Below are 21,163 nucleotides of genomic sequence, written 5' to 3'. Positions count from 1 at the left end.
CCGAATTACTGTGCCTAGTGTGGCCGCATGAAATCGAATTTATAATATCAGTTTTATAAAACCGATTTTAGCTAATTCGATATTATCCCGTAGTGTAGACATGGCCCTGGATTCAGGCATGTCTCAGGCTTAGCTGTGTCAAGCTTGCTTATCCTGCAGGTGATGTCCTTGTGCTCTGGAAAGGAGGGGGAAAGGGTGATGACGATGGATTTACAGACACTGTGTTAGCATCTCCTGCTAGCAGCTTTGTGGATTATTAGTCACTTGTGCCGCTCACCACTCGCTATTCCTACCGAACAGAAGGAATCCCCCTGCTATTGCATTTGCAGATGAGAAGATGCAGTTAAATGATGTCAAAAGATCATTTTGCTCAGAATAAAGTTCTAGAAATTCTCATTTGAACTAGTGCTATTTGGACCAGACAAAGGCACACAGAGATTTTTGGGAGACTAACAACCCCCTTTCCCTCAATATAAGATGATTGAGGCTAGTTGGCTATTTAGATTCCCAGCTGAGTGTATCATAGGCAAGAATTGACAGAATATTGACAGATTTGTGTGGTGCAACTAAGAGACACATTTTTTTCATCATCGCCACTATTCAAGCAAGATTGTTGTGTAAGTGGTATCTGTGCTGGGAAGTGGGTTGTTTTAATGGTAAAATTATAGAGATCTATTCACCAAAAAATAAGTATTAGAAAGTGCTCTGTTAGTCTGTTGGTAACTAAGGGGCATGTAATTCTCAGAGCTGTGTTTTGAAACATTTGCCATCCAGTTATTTCTATAGGAGTAGCTTTCTGACGGGTGTCTTTAAGACTTTGGGTAAATTTGTAAGGCAGTGTCTTCCAATGCTAATTTGATAGCAGGATGCTTAACAGCAGATTGAGTTCCTCACTTCTTGACTGGCTTTCACATACTGTCCTATTCAGCTAGATCACAGATTTGCACACAGCCAGGCACAAAGTCAAGGTTTTAGCAGGGTTTGATATCTGGTGCTAACTGGACTTGCCAAGTATTCATCCTGCGCATCACCAAATCCTTGCATTATTGACACTAGCAGCTGTCCCAGGTAATTCAGCATGGAGGAGGGGCTGTGCTAATTTGTCTCAGCAGGACAGTGTTCTTTATGTATCTCACTGCAAAGTTTTCTGTTTTCAAGTTTAATCAGATAATTCCTCCTGGCTTTTTCTCTTTGCCTTTTAACTTTGCTCTGGCAAATGTTTCCAGGCTCTGAGAGCTCTCTGCAATCACCCAAAGAGGCTGGGATAGACACTAGTTAAAAACTAGCTACATTCTTGGAATGCATCATGCTGAAGGGACAGAGTACTTTCTCTGCCTTTTGGGCCCTGTGTATACTCTGAGTTAAATGTGGTATACAAGAGATAAGAGAAATCTGAAATCCAGTGGAAAATGACACTGTCCAAAATTGATTTCATGGTTTGTACAGGGTATAGCTAGTCCAAATAGGCCAAAAGTACAACTGATCTTATCTTTAGAGAAATGCTGATACTGCACTAATCCAAGACATGCATTTAATAGACACTATGAATATTAGGCTTAAAAAGGATTAGGTTTACAGAGCATAGAAGCTGGGAAGGCAGGCACAAGATCCATCAGTCACCACCCCGCCCCTGCAATTGAAGGAAATTAGTCACATGGGATAGGTCTACCATATCCCAGCATATGGTCCCTGCTCCAGAAGACGAAGGAAAATATCCCAAGCTCCATGTCAGTAATAAATTGGTAGTGGCAAATTTTTCACCTAAACTTAAAAGGGTAACCATCCTGATAGGGAAAATAACCCCTCCTCTATTATCTTAAGCCCTAGGCCTTTGAGCAAAAATAGTTTAGAGCCTTAGTTTAGCTTGTTTTACTGTATAAAGGGCACGCCAAGGCAGAAAGATGTAGTCAGGGCCCCAAAAAAAGGAACTAAAATTGGATAAAGGGGAACCAGGAAATCTGTTAAGTTATAACAGCTGAGTCTGCTGTCGGGACTACAGAAAAAGTGCTAGAACGGTCAAACCGCAGACTTGACTGGCAAAGACTATAACAGAAAAATAGGAAAATGTGTGAGAGTTGCTTGCTAAATAGCAATATGTATGCCATAGGGTAAATATTAGTCATGTTTTGCAGAATTAGCAATTTGTATTCCAAATAAGGCTGTATCTATGTGTGACGTTTTGCGGTTTTAACCTTTAAAAGCTCAGTAACATTTGTAACAGGCAGGTCAGCTTAACCCTTGCTAGGGCATACGCTGGCCTCCGCTTGTGCACAAGTGTATATGCAATAAAGGTGCCTCAGGCTGTCTGATCAAATCAAAGAGGTGGTGATCTTTTCCCCAACAATCCTGTCCCATAAGAATTTGACTATGCATGTATAGGCCTGATCTGAAGGCAACGGAAAGACTCCCACAGACTTCAGTGGACTTTGAATCAGACCTTGCATGTACTAAATGGGTTTGGGGCAACTGGGATTGGAGGTGTGATTTTGCAGGCGGAATGAAGGAAAGATGGGAATGGAAGATGGAAGAAAAGGCAGATGAAGGATGACTCAAAACACAGAAAAGGAAAGAAAATGATTAGAAAAAAGAAAAAATATTAATGAGCATGGCAGAGGAGAGGAGAGAGAAGGGTAAGGAATATCACAACAGAAGAGGAGAAACCATGTATGTTCATCTTCCTGCATGCTTTGTGGTGAAACCCTCATGGAGTGATAAGGGAGCATGGTGTTAGCAGTCTGGTGACAATCATTTGTGGGGTGGGAGGAGGAAGCATGCTGCTGCATTCAGAGGAAGGGTTAAAGGAGGGCCTGGTTGAGGTGGAGTAAAGTCAAGGAGCCTTATTAGAGATTCATAGCATTGCATAGGCACTGACTCTGTGGGTGCTCTGGGGCTGGAAGGCTGAACACTCACCAGCATCCCCCCTATCAGCTCCCCCTCTGCCTCCCAGTGTTTGCTGCCTGCTGGAAGGCCCCGCTGATCAGCTGCTCCCCATCCCTCCCTGCACCCACCATGATCAGCTATTTTGCGGCATACAGGAGGCTTTGGGACAGAGGGGGAGGAGCGAGGGGGCAGTGCGCTGGGGGAGGGGGCAGAATGGGGTGGGAAGAGGCAGGGTGGGGTGGAGTGGGGGCAGGGCGGGGGCAGGACTTTGTAGGAAGGGGTGGAGTGTGGTTGGAGCATGGGGCAGAGCCAGAGGTTGAGCACCCTCTGGCACATTAGAAAATCGGTCCACTGTGATCATCCAGTCTGAGCTCCTGTATAGCACATGCCATAGAACTCTGAACTAATTCCTAGAGCAGATCTTTCAGAAAAACATCCAATCTTGATTTTAAAATGGTCAGTGATGGAGACTCCACCACAACACTGGGTAAATGGTTCCTAGGGTTAATTACTCTCACTGACAAAAATGTATTCCTTTCCTGTCTGAATTTGTCTAGCTTCAACTTCCAAACGCTTGATCCTGTTATACCTTTTTCTGCTAGATTGAAGAGTCCATTCTTAAATACATTTTCTCCATGTAGATACTTGTAGGCTGTGACCAAGTCATCCCTTAACTTTCTCTTTGTTAAGCTAAATAGATGAGAGAGGATGTCTGGAACAATTGGGAGAAGTTTGATGTTAGGGACACATCAGAATGTGTCAGGAGACTTGATTGTGTAATGCGAGGTGGTGTGGGGCTTAGAATAAAGTTCTTTTTGCAAGGGCAGTGCATGGTTTTAATAAGGAATTTTGCAAGGGCAATAAGCTCTTTATTTTTGTGCATGTGTGTCTATGTATGTGTTTTTGTGTGCACACACACAAGATAGTTGCATGGTTTTAATATCTGGTGGTTTAGGGAGGAGGGGAGCTACCCTTTCATCCATCTATTCTCCCTCAGGAGGTGAGGACAGAAGAGAATGGGAAGTTGGGGTGCAGTTGCCACTCACCATGACATTTTATTTTGAGTGTCACAAAATTATTATCCTGATGCTGGATTTCCCACCTGTTCAAACTGTATGTCTATAGACATTGTGGTGGTGTGTTATCACTCACTGATGCAGAGTTAGGACTTGCAAATGCAAATGTCATAAAACTTTGTCACAGTGTTGCAATGTGACTTTGGGAAAGAGAAAATGCAAACGCCAACCTTGGGTATGTACAAGAAAGAAGCAGGTAGGATTTTCTTACTCTAAATCTAAAGATAGGATCCAATGCTACTAAGTAAGTGAGTTCTCTTACCATAACCAGATGTTATCTGAATTCTTTCATCCTGTGGCAAACCACATATTAGGGGAAGCAGTAGAGAGTATGTTGTGGTATGAGTTTGGGCATCACAATTCCTGGCGTGTGTTCCTCACTTCATCACTTACTCTCTGTATAACCTTAGGCATGTATCCTTAAACTTTTGGTACCTCAGTTTCCCCAGAAGTAAAATGGGCATAAAACATTATAGGGGTGAACTGAGGCTTCATTATTGTTAAGTGTTTTGAGACCTTCAGATGGAAGGCACTTGAAATCTGCAAAGTTTGTTATAACAGTAATCATATTCCCATGGGAGATAATATATGCTGAGAAAGAGACTTCAAGTAACATCTCTATTGAGTGATGGGCCTGGGTTTTCCAAGATCCTTAGAAATTTGGCAAGAAGTACAGTTCTGACAATGGCTCAGTATGCGAGACTTTCAGAAGCTTCTTCCTTCCAAATTGAATTACAGAACTGTTCATAATTCCTTCCCTGTAATATATGCTCTAGATCAATTTCTTTCTGCCTTCCCATGAGTTAGTCAACTTCCATGCACACTACTGCAATTTTTTGACTACACTCTAGTTGCATTAAGGCAGAAATAACTAGGGCAAAGTTCTCAAAGGACAGTACATCTTCAAACTTTTTTTCTGTTGGATAAACATTTATGCAAATAGCTGAAACATGAAATAAAGACTTATCTTGAACTGAATAATGCAATTGCCCCATATCTGACCAAACTGTGGGAATCACTAATTACATCTATTAGAGGCCAAGTGATATAGCATACATCAAAAGAGAAAAAAGAGAGGCTGGGGGGAAACAATTATGGTTAACAAATGAAGAAAAACAATTAGGCAGCTTCCCTCCCACAATGTGCAGAAGCTTCAAACCGTAATCCAAATGAGGTGCGGGGTTAACATGCTGCACATGCTGTTAGAGCAAGTGAAACGCTCTGTGCTCCATCTTAAACAACATTTCTGAGAATCATGGAGAAAAAAACCTATAAATTACTGATCTAAAGTCATAAACAAATTGGGAGTTTAATGAAACATTTACTCACTACTTAGGCTCCTGGGACTGAGATGAGACAAATGAGTATGTTACGATCCTTAGGTCATAGAAAAGGTGGTTCAGACCCCTTCTTCTCCTCCACTCCCCACCCAATCAATCTTTCCATCATTGCATGTTGTGATGAAACCTCCCCTCCTTATCTGGTAAAGAGTATACCTGTACTATCAGTATAAGCTGTGGCCTACGTACACCATTAACTTTTTGCTCTCTGAGAGTGACAATGCAGCTGGTGATTGGACTAAGAATAGAAGATGGCTGTGGCATCTCAGGTAGCCTATTTGCTTTAAGATGCCTTTCCCCTGTGGCATCTGAGCACTTCTAAGAGTTAGCTAGGGCCATGATTAAATAAAATCCCTTTTGTCAGTTCAGTAAATGCTATTTGTGCTGGTCCTACCCACCTTCAGAGACAGGATGTAAGACAAGCTGAACCACTGGTCTGATCTTGTATGGCTAGTCCTGTGTTCTTAGAAAAATATCTACTAGATAACTTTAGCAAATTATAGACAGAAATAAAGAAGATGCTTCAGAGGACCAGTGTTTTACAACAGATGAGAGCTGGAATTACCCCAACAGTAATACAAGTGCATTTGAAACCTAGCCTGCTATGGCTTCCTTTACTTCATTGTCTTAGGGCAGTGAAACATTGGTAGCAAGGTAACTCAAAGTTTATTCCCAGCTGAGCTCACAATTCTTGCAAAGCTGTTTGTTTAGTGCCTATGAGCAGTTCAAAACCTTGAGCATCTCCAGCATTACAACTGTCCGTCCTCTTTCTCGTCTGACTATCATCTCCCTGCCATATATACCACTTGGAACCAATGATGTTCACCATTTGTGATCGAGAAATATCAAAAGTTTTGCTCTAGATAAGCTCCAGAAAGTTTCTATCTACTCAAAATGTACCTGAACTTTTGAAAGTCTCCCTAGTTCCATGTTCTTCTTCCTTGTCTTTTAGTTATTATTATTATTATTATTGTTTGTTTGCGTACAGTAGGGCCTGAAGTCCCAAATCAGGGGTCAGATACCCATTGTGGTAGGTACTGTACTCACACATAATGAAAAAATAGTCACTGCCCAAAAGTGCTTATAAACTTCAGGTGGAGTTTGGGGTGGGGATGGAGCACATGGTAATGAGGAGCCAAGTTATGAATAGTGTAATAAGCAGCAGTCACAGAACGCCAGGTGACTCACCATTGTCAAGCAATTTGTAGGCATCGTTGGCACAGGTGGGCTTTAAGGGGAGGTTTGAAGGAGGATTATAATACTTGTGGTTTTTTAGCTCTTCCTTTCTTTGAGCGCCATCCCTTGCTTCAGTCTTCACAGATGCCTCATGATCTGTCCAACTACCTCTCCATGACCTCCTAACAGATCTTAGACTTCAAAATCCTACACCCAACGCTTATTAGTCCTACCAGTATCTTTAGTGCTATTCCATTGGAGCTGACCTCAGAGCTTGCTCGCTCACTCTCTCTCTGTTGGGCTCTAGCTGGATGTTCCGTGCTTCTGGGCTTCCCCACCCTTATTGGAAAATCCTATAGAATTTAAAGGGATTAACCTCAATAGGGTTCTATAGAAATTATTCTCTGCTATACCCAGTATCCATTGGGGTATGGTACAGAGGGAACTGATTGTGGCTCCCTGATTGTGGGGTCAGTTGTATATGGGCTTGAGCTCCATCGTTCTCTAAAGCACATCTACTCTACAGAACGTCTGCTGGCTGTAATGCCCGAGGAGCTATCTACTGTGAGAGAGTAGCGATACACACTCCCACCACCACCATTTCCCTTTGCTTGGGTAAAGTGAAACTGGCCCTGGTATAGGCAGTTCTAGGCTATGGGACTCCCCAGTGTTAGGGGAATCCAAATCCAAGAAGGTCTGGTGGCTTTCTGGCAACTTTGGGCAACTAGAGCAACACAACAGCGACAAAATAAATGAGATAATCGAATTACTAGAAAATACAAATCTTTCTATGGGTCTGTTGAGCCATCTCATAGAATCCTGTAGCAGGGATATCATTTTCTATTATGCTCTATCTGACTTTTCCATAAGGAGTCCTCTCAGTATGCACTGCCGTGTCTAACTCTGGGAAAGTTCTGGAACTTCTGAGACTTGTAAAATCAGCCCACTCATACAGGGATGCTATGGGTGCTGCTGAGAGATATTTCAGCAAGATGATCGCAGTATAGCAGGGGATCTGATGCAGAGAGAGAGATTGAGTTCTCAAACATTGAAAGGCTCATTTGGTTCAATTTGAAATGTAGGTTATAAATTCAACTATCTCTAGAAGCTACAGGCCTGATCTTCAGCTATAGCTAACATAAGTGTCTTGAGAAAATCCATTAATTACACGTAGATTGAAGAAGACAAGCAGAAAAAGATGGAATAGACAGAAAATGTGAGTTTGTGTCTGACCATTTACTGTCACAGTGTAAATTAACTGGTAGATCTGATTGATAACCTGACAAAGCTGGTACACTGACAGAATGGGGACTGCAAATCATAACCTCGTACATTCTCTTTCATCTTCTAGAATACTGTGTTAGGTGATGAAAGTCATGCACAGCATGCATAGTATAAGCAGCAAAGTCATCAGTTTGCTGCGTTAACCACAAAACCTTAACTCAGTCTCTCTGGCATGATGGTTGTTTGAAGTTTACAAGAGGAGAAGCAGCTTGCTGTGTCCAGTAAATTCAGCAGGTCAACAGAGATCATGCTGGATGCACTGATGTGCATTTTCTTCTTGTTTCCATGTGCTGGCAAGCCCCAAGGACACAATTAAGTTTATGTGGCTGTGTTGTGTATGAAGGAGCAATCTAACTGCACATTTCCTGCTTTTCAGAAGTTTGGCTGCAGGGATTGTGTGTTTGTTTGTTGGAAGGAGCATCTTAATTGTGTATTTCCTGAGTTTTGTACATTTGTTGGGCGTTGTTTTTTTGTTTTTTACCCTAACTTATTTTTTGAAGGTCTAACATTTCAGATTGTGGTTTGGTTGCTTAGATTTTTCAAGTCCCGCATTCTGGAAGGGCATAAGCACAAGAAGAATGTGTTTTGTGCTCACAACCTTTACTGCCTGTTGACATACTTATTGCAAGTGACTCATGTTTTAATTAGAACATAAGAAAAGGAATGTTGTAAGTAGTACAAACGCTATACGGTAATCCTAAAGGATATACCAGTCACTAGTCTAACAAATGTGAGGTACTAGCTTTTCAGTGCACTCCAGGTTCATCTGTTTCTCTCTCACTATGTAAGAGAAGAAAGCATCCCACACTCTTCCAGCATTAGATTACCTCTTTACCCAGGGCACAATGGCAGATGTGATCAGCTGACATGAGCATAGATGATTAATGACTGCTCTCCACAACTACTGGCATTTCACAATTTGTGAAGTGTGATTGATCACATGGTATTGTCGCTGCTCCCTGATTGACTCATTTAATGGATCCAGTAGAAAGCCACTAAAATCATCTGAATCACATAAGAACTTTGTTTTCCTATTATTGATCATGCCAAAGATTACACATCAGGGCACCGATTGGAAACTTTTTAAACAGCAGAATGACAAATGGGAAATAGCAAATAAAGTACTTCCAATAGGAATTCTTGAAACTTTCAAGGTTTGTGATTATTTTCATGAGTGCCGAAATATTTTGAATAAAGGATAGTACGACACTTCCTGTAGTAATGGATCATATTCAAGTCCTTTGTTTACAAATATATTGTAATGTTTTCAGGGCATGGATCGTCTTTCTACATGTTTGTACAGTACCTAGCACAATGGTTATTGGATCATTATCAGGGCCCTTGGAAATTACTGCAATATAAATAATAATTAATGATCCATAAGTCCTACTTTTGTCTCTTTACACAAATAGAGGAAATATACCTGTTTTTTTCTGGAAAATCGCCTTGCCTTCGTCCAGCAGCCAAAGCTTTGCATTAAAAGATTCTATGCTGTGACTGCTCAGACATCTGCTGCTCGAAACAATTTGACACATTGTAATCATCAGGCAATACAATAATGAAACAGGAAGGAAAAAGTTGGTGGCTGGCTGGTGAAGAATTGCACTTGCAGGGAAGCTGCGCAAGCTGGGATATTCACTGCTGAGGGAGGACAGGTAGTGAATGGAGTGCATCACTGCCTCTCTGCCACAAAGGTTCTGCTACGGGCAGACAGTTTTAATTTACAGCTCATCTCACGTTGACATCTCTCTTGCTGATTCTACTTCCTCTCTGGGCTGGCTCCCAGCACCCCCCAGCAGAGCATGGTTGCAAGCACTTTGTGATGTTGCTCTTGGCCCTCTAAAATGACTTTCTGCCACAAGGCCTTCAATTCAGATGCACCAGCAGAATTTGAGGGCTGAATATAACCTATTGTTTGGCTGAATATAACCTATTGTTTGCTGCTATTTTTGGCAATGGGAAGATGAAAACGTTTTCAAAACCTTTATGCTGGTCTCAAGACTCTGGTCCCTGCAACACTACCAAGCCCTGAGCTAACAGAAATTGCTCTCAGCACATTTCTCTCTTCCACTTCATTTCTGATCACTCACTCTGTTGTGGACTCAGCTGCCAGTGGGTACTTAAGTATAGAAAACAGGAGGTTGAACAGTAGTGTGATCTAACAGGTTGCTAAAAGAGTAACCTAATTTACAACAGATGGTGTTTATTTTTACTTTCCATCCATATTAGGAGGAAAAACTCTCCTTGGAAGAAAACTGCATGCAACCTTTCAGTTTCTTGTAGGACTGGGCAAAATTTATTCATATAAAATATGATTATTCACACAAATTAAGAACTGCCCCAAAAGTCCAGACAGAGCTTTAACCAAACCTAAGTTGAGCTCTGGATAATTCTTCTCCTCCTCCCCCCGCCTTTTACACTTTTGGCTATGCCAGTCTGTATTACTGGGTCTGGATAAGAACAGAAATGGTTGTGATAAAATACCACTAATAAACTGGCATGCCCATGAATTTTAGCCCAGTTTCAAAGACTCCAAAAGTTGGTTAGTTTGAGGTTCTTAAACTAAATAATAATAATCCTTAGTAACTTATTTAACATTTTCAATCTTTATTATTATTATTATTATTCCCATTGCCCCTAGGAGCCGTAGCCATAGAACAGGACCCCATTGTGATAGCTAGTGTACAAACAGAGAACAAAAAGTCAGACCCTGTCCCAAAGACCTTGCAATCTAATCTACAAAGTGTTTCTGATCTTTGCAATTTGCAAGAAATTTTTGAGATTGGTAACTTTGATTATTGCCATTTTATAGATGGGGAAACAGAGACAGGTAGACATTAAGTAAATTGCCTCAGGCCACAGAGGAAATTAGTGTCAGAGTTAGGATTAAAGCTTCAGAACTCCAAGTTCCTAGGCCTGTACTCAAGCCACTATGGAGTTCCCTGGTGGTTGTGACATCATCAGCATAGCACATGCTTGGTCATTGCTTGAAGTAAGAGCCAACAATCTGCAATGGTCAGGAACCTGAAAAAGAAACAAATGGCAACACTAATACTCCTAGTGTGGCCAGTGCCTCTTCTTTGTCATGCTGTGTTGTCAACTCTGGAGATATTATCATGAATATCACAATATAGGTTGTGTTTCTTGAGGCACCAGTTCCTGGAGTCATGTGATTTAAATGAGCATCTCACGTATTTTTTGTAAGTTTCTTACCCACATGATTGTGAAGAAAAGAATGAAAAAGGCTCCCAAAGCAGAAGGCAAATAAAAATAACCCAAAATGTATTATTTTAAAATCTCATGATTTTTAAGCCAAGGTCATGATTTTTTGGAGCTTGACTCAAGATTTTTGAGAGTTTGGTGTTGGCAATACTGCATTCAGCATATTTTGCAATGGTTTTGTTTTTTTGTATTTCATATTTGCAGATCATCTTTAATATGTAAGTCTCACCATGCTCAGAGTATAACAGATCTCATACAGGTGTTTGCTTTTGGCCCCAATACTGAACAAAATAAAAGTATAGTATGATGCCTGCCAATGTTCAGGTCTTTAAACCTAAAAATATTTCTCTCTCCACTTGGACACCTTTGTTTCAGTTGTTACCCATTATATTCAACTATGCCTTTGTCACCTAATGCCTATGGAGGTCAAGCTCTTTGTTACATTAGTTCAGTCCATTTGAAATCATCAGGTTTGTACCAAAGTAACTAATAGCAAAACTGGACTTTGTTATATTTTCTTTGGATCCCATAAAGGTAGCACCAGAAAATGCACTGCTTACGTACTAGTTTTGCCACTGGCACCTTCAGTTTACCTGTGGTTTAATGAATAGACAAGGGTAAAAATAACTAAATATGGAAATAGGCAATGCTAAAATTTAAAAATAAACCAAACAGAAAGGAAAAGACAATTATTACAAAACAAAATCAATAAATTGTGGCAGTTAACAGAACTAAAATTAATTAATGGCATAGTGGGGGTGGGGTTTCTTACAAGATGGTGGCCAGTCAGCCAGATGGCCTTTGTTATATGTAGCTCTTTCCCCAATTCTTTATTTGTCTTTTGTTATAGACTGTAATGTGTTTGGAGCAGACTCTCCCTTTCTATATGCCTATAGAACTCTTACCACATTTTGAGTGCTACTGTAACAGAAATAGATAATAACTAATATAGGTTACATATTAAGATTAAGCCATTTACTAGTAATATCTCCTTGTACCTTACCTCACAGACATAAAGACAGTTCATTATATTCCCTCCCAGGAATAGTTTAACGAGTACATTGCCCTTTTGTGCTACAACCATTGTCAAAAGCCAAAAGTGTGCATTTCTCCTTTAAAGCAGTTTAGACAATGAAGGCACATTTGAGTCATTTCCATAACTTACTCATGTGCTGGAGGTATAGATACAGATTTTTGTGATATACATTATGCATACAACTCAATGAGTGGTTATTATCAAATGCATCCATTTATTCACATCCTACATACTGTTATAATAATCTTTGTACAAAATATGTTTTGTGAAGTGTCATTGGATAACTAATCACTCATTGATCAATAATATCATGATACAGTGTGTGTAGCAACATTATCTGTAAAGTTATGAACATAAGCTGAAATCACGACTGAAGTGTGTTTGCAAGGTAAGCGTGGGGAGTGGGTCAACCTGTTTCTCAAAGACAAATGACAAGCTGACACCTTTAGCCAAGTGTCATCAAAGTTGATGGGTAATTACCTATTAAGTGGCCATTTTTGGCAAGGAAGGGGGCAGGAACAAACAGATCAACATCTTAGCAAACAATAGCATGAAACCTCTTTTACCATGAAACTGCATGACTCCTTCCTCACAGATAGAATGAACTTTATCTAGGGGTAACCCTCAGGAAAAGGCATTTCAAAGGGGGACTGAACTATAAAGTGAGGGGCAAAACTACCCCAAGCTCTCTATCCCTATCCATCTCTCTCTTTCATCTAAGAAGACAGAAGAAACAGCCTTTGGACTTTGTGAATAGATCCTTGCCTCAGAGTTTGGTCAACAATGTTACTGAAAACACGTGGTAAGGCACTTCACCTTGAACCAAGTCTAGTTTGTTAAGTTTTAGTACTAGGAAGTGTGTTATCTTTATTTCTCTTGCTAACATTTCTGACTTTAATGCCTCATTATTTCTACCTACTTAAAACTTATCTCCTTGTAGTTAAATGTTTTATCCTTTAGCCAAAACTAATTCAATGTTGTGAACTGTGTGGGAATCTCCATTTAGAGTAGCAAGCTATTGTATTTTGATCCCCTTACGGGGACAATGGACCTAATATATCTGGACTGTCTAGGAGAGGGCTGGACAGTGCAAAGCTCACATTTTGAGGGGAAATCTGGGGCTGGAAGTATGTTGGGGACACCATGCAAATGGTAACCATGGCTGGTGGAAACCAGTGTGTGACTGATGCATGGCTGGCATGCTGAACTGTATACAGACACTCTGGGTGTTACCTGCCTGCTGGCAGGGTGTGAGCATCACAGGTGGGAGCTACAGCAGCAAGACATTGTGAGGCACCCAAGGTTACAGGTCAGGGGTGACACAACTCCTCACTGGTCTGGATTGCACTCCGGAATGTGATAGTTATTAAATCCCATAATAAGTTTATCTTTCAGCTTGGTTATGTACATGCCTTTGTGACTTTCTGAGACTCCACAAGAGATCATTGCAGACTTAGCACTAGGAAGAGTCCCACACACCTGTTTAATGGAGTGCATGTTCTCCTCTCCTAGCATATCAGAATTCAATACAACTCACTGGTCCCAATTTGGTCCATGTTTACATTGCTATAATCTGCTCCTCTTGCAGTCATACTAAACACATATAACTACTTCTCTTTTAGACTTCTTGTTCTTGAAGTCACGTTATTTTCAGCCACAAAAATGTGCATGCTTCTCTGTTTCCGTGAAGCATTAGTGACATCCAGTGGCTAGTTATGCAGATGCTAATATTTGTGTATTCATTTCCAGTATGTATGTTTACTCCTTCCTTCTCTTTTCTAAAGATGGAAGCCAGCAATCATTTGGGTAGCCTTGCTCCTGTATTACATAGTATATTAAAGCATACATGGCTAGTTTCTCAGCCACGGTTCTATCCACTTTGTGCTGTCTGAGGATTTGGCCAGCTAAGGTGTTCCCCTACAGAGGGGAAATCTCAACTGGCATAAAGCTAACAGAGTTAGTTCTTATGCCCATCTCTCCCACTCTGTCATAGGGGGCATGTCAGGAAGGGGCAGGGAACCTACAGCAATTTTCAGGTAGCAGGTGTCCTTTAGGAACCATAGATAGCTGTCATAGGGCAGAGCACCTCCTTGTCTGCTCTGATTTCAGTCAGGAGTAGGACCAGGGCAGCTTGAGAATCAATGTGCTACAATCAGTTCCCTGATGCCCCCCTCTTCACTCCTGTCTTCACTAAGTGTTTCTGGCTGAAGATAATCTGATCCATGAATTACCCTTGATGAAAAGAGGCCCAATTTTACAACATTTTAATGTGTTTTACATATGTGTTACAAGTTGCAAAATTGTTCCATTTTCATATGTGAATAATACATTTTACATAAATCTACTATACCTTTTATCAAATATATAATAAATTATAACAAAACAAAAACAAAAAACCAGACCAAATCAATGTCAGTTCAATTCTATGGTCCAGATTTAAATTGCACAGCAGTTGGGAAATTCAGCAACCTTAATTCTTCATCTGACTCATATGGGCCCTCATTCATCAAGATGCTAAAGCACATATTAACTTTAAGCATGAGTGGAATCTCACTGGCCCCAGTGGAACTACTCATGTGTCTAAAGTTAGGTACATGCTTAAGTATCTTGCTGAATCAGGGTCTTGAACCTTATCCTGCTGTAACTGAAGCCAATGGAAAAATCCCCATAGACTTCAGTGTGCAGGCTTTGACCCACAGAACTAACTCCTGCTCACTTTACTCACATGAGTAGACCCACTGCCACATGCTTTGCAGTCAACAGAAAACAATGGATGCAAGTGAAGTATTAGTTGGAAACATCTTCCTTTGCTTTGAACTTAAGATTCTTAATTAGAGTTCAGTTTTTAGACATCAACAGGAAGTAGCCAAAATAGAATTTGTCTTTAACAATGTGGGCAGACAGCCAAGCATTGCAGTGGCAGAAATGTCATTTTATTAAGGGAATGCGCTCAAAGCAATGCATCAGCACCAAGTACATCATTTTGTTTAATGTTATCTACATTTCCTGGAGGTTCTTGGTAGCCTACACATCTCCCATGAATTAATTTTGGTATCTCTATCCCTGCATGCAGCATGCTATTGTACTACTACCCTTTATTCTAAATTGTATGCAATGTCCCTGGCAAGCAATGCTTTTTAGTAAAAATAACACCCAGAGAAACCTTAAGACTGAGACAGGAGGTTACATGGTTTCTTTACTTCCTCATTTAACTAACGTACATTGGAATGGAAGCTTTTCCAAGATAGTAGATTAGTCATTGGCAGCCCTCAAGAAAGTGATTACTTATCATATCAATGCACATCCCTTGAAGTGTCCTCTGCTCAGGGATGGGAAGTGACACTGGGATCTTTAAAAACTATCAGCCTCTGTGCAGTCTGTAAGTACCTCTTTTTTTCCCCCTCAACCTTCCTACTTTGGCAATGTGCTACCTGCACAAGATGTAATTCTCTTAATTTAGGCACCCACCTTTACCCTGTTCCTAGGGCTCAGGCATAAACCTGCTGGTTTGCAGGACCTTTTACCAGTGAAAGAGCCTTACACAGTGATATCCTTATCCTCTATTTATTAACAATTATCAAAAACAGAATGCATGTTACACATATAGTGCTCACCACTCCCAATACGACATTAACTTTTCCCTGCTGGCCAGTAAGGATCATATTCATCTGGGGGACTCCCGTTTCCGCATTGTGTCATTAGCAGAGTGGTGAGGTCTGGCAGCTCTGATCTTTGGGGCTGTGTCCTGGAATTGGCTCCCAAAAAACTTCCTTTTGGATCCCAGTTTATATAGTGAAATGTGAGTCCTTTTTAGCTCTACCTTAACCAATCATTATACTAAAATTTTATACCATTAGGATTGGTTAGTAACAAGATTCTCTAACCAAACCTACCCCACCACTTTAATTAATTTACACCTAGCAAAATCATGTAACAGATAGAAACAAAGAACCAGAGACCATACAGATAAACAATAGAGAAGTGGGGACCATAGTGACAAAACAATAAAGAAATGAGGATTTCACAACCACAACTATTGATAAGTGATTTCTTGCCAGACAGAATCCTATCAAATTAAGTTTTCTTTAACCATCTTAAACCATCTGTTTCTTTATCTGGTGATAGAGTGGGTGCCATTAGGACAGGTTCTCCTTCTTAACAGACTGATATTACATTGTTTAAATGTAATTTAGATGGAACGTGAGGATGTGACTTCTTGCTTCTCAGCCAATGGCTGCTGCTCGGCTGCTCTTTTAATCTGGCTGCAGACGAAGGCCTAAGGCCTTACAATATGGCTGCAGAAAAGGGCCTTAACCTTACAACCGTGCTGATTCTGAAGTGTTATTTAAATGACTTTCAGATACCTCATCTTCAGTCTTTCCAAGGGTCCCATGAAAGAGAGGCATATAAGGTATTTAGCCTTTGTCACCAAGAACTGCAGATTAAACAGAGTTGGAAGGTTCCCACAAGAGTTTATTAAAAGCACCATTTCCCTACAATTTGGAATGGATAGTGTGAAATGGCATTTAAAAAAACCCAGCCCAGCTATGCCTGCTGATGGTTGAAAATCAAAGAACGAGAACAGCAACACGAGTAAAGCAAGGGAAAAAGGTAGAGGGATGGACCAGAGGCTTATAACAGAAACATACTGTAGTCATGGTAAAAAAGTAGTGGCAGAAAAGATACCTTCAGACAACTCATTGTAATGTCTGATTCACCCACCTCTATGGTAGGACTGTCTATCCTCACCATTTTTCTACATTTTTGTAATACCTCCATTCCATCACAACACTCCCATTGAGTAGCACCATTTTGGGCGTCTATAGTCCAGTTTAGTGGACTAGGGCAGAACCAATATCAGCTCACTATGACTCTCAATTATTTTGCCTCAGTTCTTATGGATAAATTGTGAGGTTCCCATGGAGTGTTTATTATTGTATATTTATATTATACTAGCCCCCCAGAGACCTCAGTCAGGATCAAGGCCCTCTCCAATGTACAAACACACACAAAAAAACTATTCCTTACCCATATAGCATTTTAATGACAAATGAAGATGCAAATACAGAACACATCTTTTGGTTTGGATTCCAATCTGGTAAAGCCACTCTAGAACGGGAATGTGCCTTGAGTATGTTACAGACTAGAGAGTCTGGAATTAGACCCAATTTTCATAGGAGATTGGTATCCAGAGTCATAAGTTAAAAGGCTAAATAGATGGCTCTAATGGTGTCACAAGTTGATTGGCCCCTATAACAGGGAGCAGGTTCCCGTGAACTTGGGACTAATTATCTGCTGCCCAGTTGGGCTTGAGGGAAGGCACCTGTGTTTTATAAGGGAACAAGCATCAACCAACAACCAGCTGCAGCTGTCTCCCTCTTTATATGGCTCAGGTGCTTTCCCTAAAACACAGTTGGACAGCGAACATGCTCTCTATTAAAGGGGCCAATCTGACACCAACCTTAGAGCCCTCTCTCTCTATACCTTTAAGATATGACTCTAGATACCTTCCTCCTATGAAAGTTGGGTCTAAATGGGATGCACCGGAATCTTGTGCCTCTTAAAGGGGCCAGTCACCCTCTGATAGTTGGACATTCTTGTTGTCATATCCAGAAGCTCAGGTAAAGCCTACCTATCTTTGCCCTAGCAGAATATGGTCAAAAATCACTGCCCTAAGTTGTCTAGGGCCAGAAACCTCATGTACATCAGAGAACTGAACCTGAGTTGGGGCACCAGGCTAAATACCAAGGGTGAGCAGTACTTAATTTATGCCAGGGCTGAACCCTGGTACCTCTAGGCTTGCTGCGTCAATTACGGTAAAAAAAATTCTTGAGCCCCAGGCACCTCTTTCATTAACTCTTAAGCACGGGGAGGCGGGTATTCACAATAGCCAAGCTAGTCTGAGTTGAGATCTGTTGCAGTTTTGCCCCGTGTCTGCACTAGCGCTGGACTATACCGCCGCCCTCACACGTCTCGTTAATATCTACCCAGCCGCGCTCAATGCAACTCCCTGAGGCAGCAGGTCCTGCTGGGAGCTTGTGAGCGGGACAGCAGCCACCCCGGCACTGCCGTGGAGGAGACGGGCAGGGCCGCAGGGTGGTTAACCCGCCTGGGGTGGAGGAAGACTGGCTGTAACATCCCAGCTGGGGGCTCCTCTGGACTCAGGCTCGTCGCGTCCCGCGCTGATTCGAGACCTTCAGGGAACGATGCAAGATCCGCCTCTGTTTCCTCACGTTTCACCGAATTCGGATTCCGAACGTGTTGACGTAGCTGCGGGGGCGGTGCCCCCCTCGCTGTAGTGACTCCTGGAGCCGCTAGGGGCTGCGTTCGCCTGTGGCGGCTTCTCACGGTTCGGAGGCGGCACCTTGTCAGTGTCGCGCCCGCCGCGCTGCCATGTTGGCGGAAGAGCCGCCGCTGCCGCCCGCAGCTCGGGGAGCCGGGAGCCGGCGCGGAGAGGCGGGTCCCGGGGCCGGCCCGCGCGCGGGGATGGAGGCGAGGGGCATGTGCCTGCCCCGCGGGCCCGAAAACCTCTGCTTCGACAAGGACGAGTTCATGAAGGTGCCGCGTTGCGGGGGTGACCGGACGGGGGGGCGGTGTCCGTGGGGCGGCGCGGGGGGGGTCTGCCCTTGCGCTGGCTGTGGGGAGCAGGCGGCGGGGGCTGCCCGACTTCCCAGCGGGGCAGGGCCGGTCCCCTGCCGCTGGCCGGGCTGCGCAGGGCGATGGGTGGGGGGCGAGGTCATCTCGGCCGGGGCCCTTGGGGCCGCTGGCAGCGGGGACAGGCTCACACTCCTTTCCTCGGGCTGAGAGGGGGAAGCTTGTTGTTAATTAGCGGGTTTCCATCCCTTTGGGGTCTGCGTTAGTTCACCAGGCTCGAACCGTAGGCCATTGCCTTGGGTACCCTTGTGTAACCTGCCATGGGGCAAAGCCTGGTTCAGACCCTAATCCAGTCCAAGCTCCGTGGGGGCTTTGAGCACCCACAACGGAGCGAGTGGTGGCTCAGTTAGGTGGGCAGTGGAAGCCTAGAGCACTAACCTCAAAAGCTGAAGTCTGACTACTGAGATAGGCATCAAGTGTCCTACTTATATTCTGCTTAGATGTTTGTACCATCGCCTGAGTGCCTTTCACTAGTGCTTTAAGTAGCATGACTAATGTTTATCACGTTTACTCTCTCATCCTCTCCCCTGGGGTGGAAATGTATGTTTTGGAAATCATGTTTACATATATCCGCACACCCACTTTGCACATGGAGCAGCTATTGGGAATGGGTGACAGGGGATGGATCTTTTGATTACTTGTTCTGTTTGTTCCCTTTGAAGCACCTAGCATTGGCCACTGTTGGAAGACAGGATACTGGGTTAGAAGGACTGTTGGTCTGACTCAGTATGGACGGCCTTATGTTATGTTAAGGTGGTTAGGTTCATGGTGATCCTTCATTCCTGTGGGAGTTAATGCCACAGTCTTGGTCTGGTCCCTGGGAAAGCTTTGTCTCTTGGACACAAGCTTTCTCTTTTTATTGTAGAAAGTTCCACTATGTCAGAGGAGTGAAGTTGCTGACCACAATCATGTAGATAGTGGACCAAGCCCATTGAGTGTTTTGAAGATAAAGATTGAGACCTTGATTCTGTATTATTTGGAAAGTTAGAAACTATTGTTTTTCTCAGTAGTTGCTGCTTGTTAGTTTTTTTGGGGGGGGGGGGGGACAACTTGTTCTTCACCCTTTCTGGTGTGATGGGGAGGCAAATGTTGTTGAGAGGTGATAGGCAGAAGAACTTCTGAAAATTTTGAAATTGGTTTTCAGGATAACTTGGATAACTGAGATGCCCTCCCTGGGCTTTGCCCTCTGAATACAGGCCCCTAGAATCACCCATGATGATAGCTGAAGTACTTTTTGTTGTGGGGGCAAAAGAAGCTTGTTTGGAGTGTTGCCAGTGTTTGCAATTGTATTTCCAGTCTTGCAGTATTTGATGGTTTTTGTAAAGTGCCAGCTCTGGGAGGCACATGATTATGTGAGAATCTCAGTTTCCATTTAAAAAAACTAAAAGGAAGTTTCTAGCCCTAATTTTTGCAGTGACAAACTTGAAAATGTGAACTTGGGTCTACCTTAATGACACAGAAGACAAATTAAAAGAACTCCAAATGTATTTTCACATTGCATGCTTTTAAGCCTATCAAAGGATTTTTGAACTATTGAGCTTGGCAATACTGTTAGCTTTTTTTTTTTTTTTTAAGCTTATCTGTATTAATTATAATATAGATCACTGGTGGTTCTCTGCTTCTGTGTAGACTAAAGGCCTTGGGTAATCCAAAAATGTTAATATTTTGAGAACCCAAAAAACGAATGGTCAATGAGATCGGTGTGTGTGAGGCTCTTCTTTGAAGTGGTGTGCAGAATGAAAAAGTTGGTTAATCACTAGAACAGATTTAAAATATAGAAATTATTGACAATTTTTGTCTAACCTGTTTTAAAATGAGCATGTCAAGGAAAGACTAAGCTGAATCTACAACTTCGTTTGACTTAAGCTTTGACTATATTATGGACTTTTACAACAAAATTTCTATAGTGCTACCATCATTTCAGCTCTGTTACTTTTAGAGTGGCAGTAACAGACTTTCACTTTGGGAAGAGGGAGTTTTGGTTGGCTTGGGCAACAAAATGGCAAATGAAATTTAATGTGGATAAATGTTAAGTAATGGACATTGGGGTGGGGGAAAAAACCCAACTATACATACAATATGATGGGGACTAATTTAGCTACAGCTAATCAGGAAAGAGATCTTGGAGTCATTGTAGATAGTTCTCTGAAGATGTACATGCAGTGTGCAGTGGCAGTCAAAAAAGCAAACAGGATGTTAGGAATCATTAAAAAAAAGGATAGAGAATAAGATAGAGAATATCTTATTTCCCTTATATAAATCCATGGTATGCCCACATCTTGAATACTGTGTACAGATGTGGTCTCCTCATCTCAAAAAAGAGATACTGACATTATAAAAATTTCAGAGAAAGGCAACTAAAATTATTAGGGTTTGGAACGGATCCCATATGAGGAGAGATTAGAGGCTAGGACTTTTTAGCTTGGAAAAGAGGAGACTAAGGGGGGATATGGTAGAGGAATGTTGTTAATATGAATTTTAGTGCACCCTTCTCA

General features: G+C 42.0%; 1 protein-coding gene and 1 long non-coding RNA gene across 3 annotated transcripts in view; one reads left to right on the top strand and one right to left on the bottom strand.

Annotated features, from left to right (window-relative positions):
• Positions 1 to 21,163, bottom strand: part of LOC142046593 (uncharacterized) — a 782,351-nt gene that overhangs the window by 608,358 nt on the left and 152,830 nt on the right. The gene's annotated exons all lie outside the window — the stretch shown is intronic.
• COG2 (component of oligomeric golgi complex 2) overlaps positions 18,451 to 21,163 on the top strand; it is a 46,739-nt gene continuing 44,026 nt past the window's right edge. For both annotated transcript variants that reach the window (XR_012655582.1, XM_032806388.2), the window contains exon 1: positions 18,451 to 18,572. Coding sequence is in view for 1 of the 2 variants with exons in the window: in XM_032806388.2 (XP_032662279.1) it covers positions 18,501 to 18,572 (72 nt within the window). In the remaining variant the exon portion in view is untranslated. The remainder of the gene's footprint in view (positions 18,573 to 21,163) is intronic.

This window comes from Chelonoidis abingdonii, chromosome 3, assembly GCF_003597395.2.
Source record: "Chelonoidis abingdonii isolate Lonesome George chromosome 3, CheloAbing_2.0, whole genome shotgun sequence".
In the NCBI taxonomy this organism is placed as follows: Eukaryota; Metazoa; Chordata; order Testudines; family Testudinidae; genus Chelonoidis; species Chelonoidis abingdonii.
Note: the sequence above shows the minus strand (reverse complement) of the source record. Positions and strands in the feature narration are given on the sequence as shown.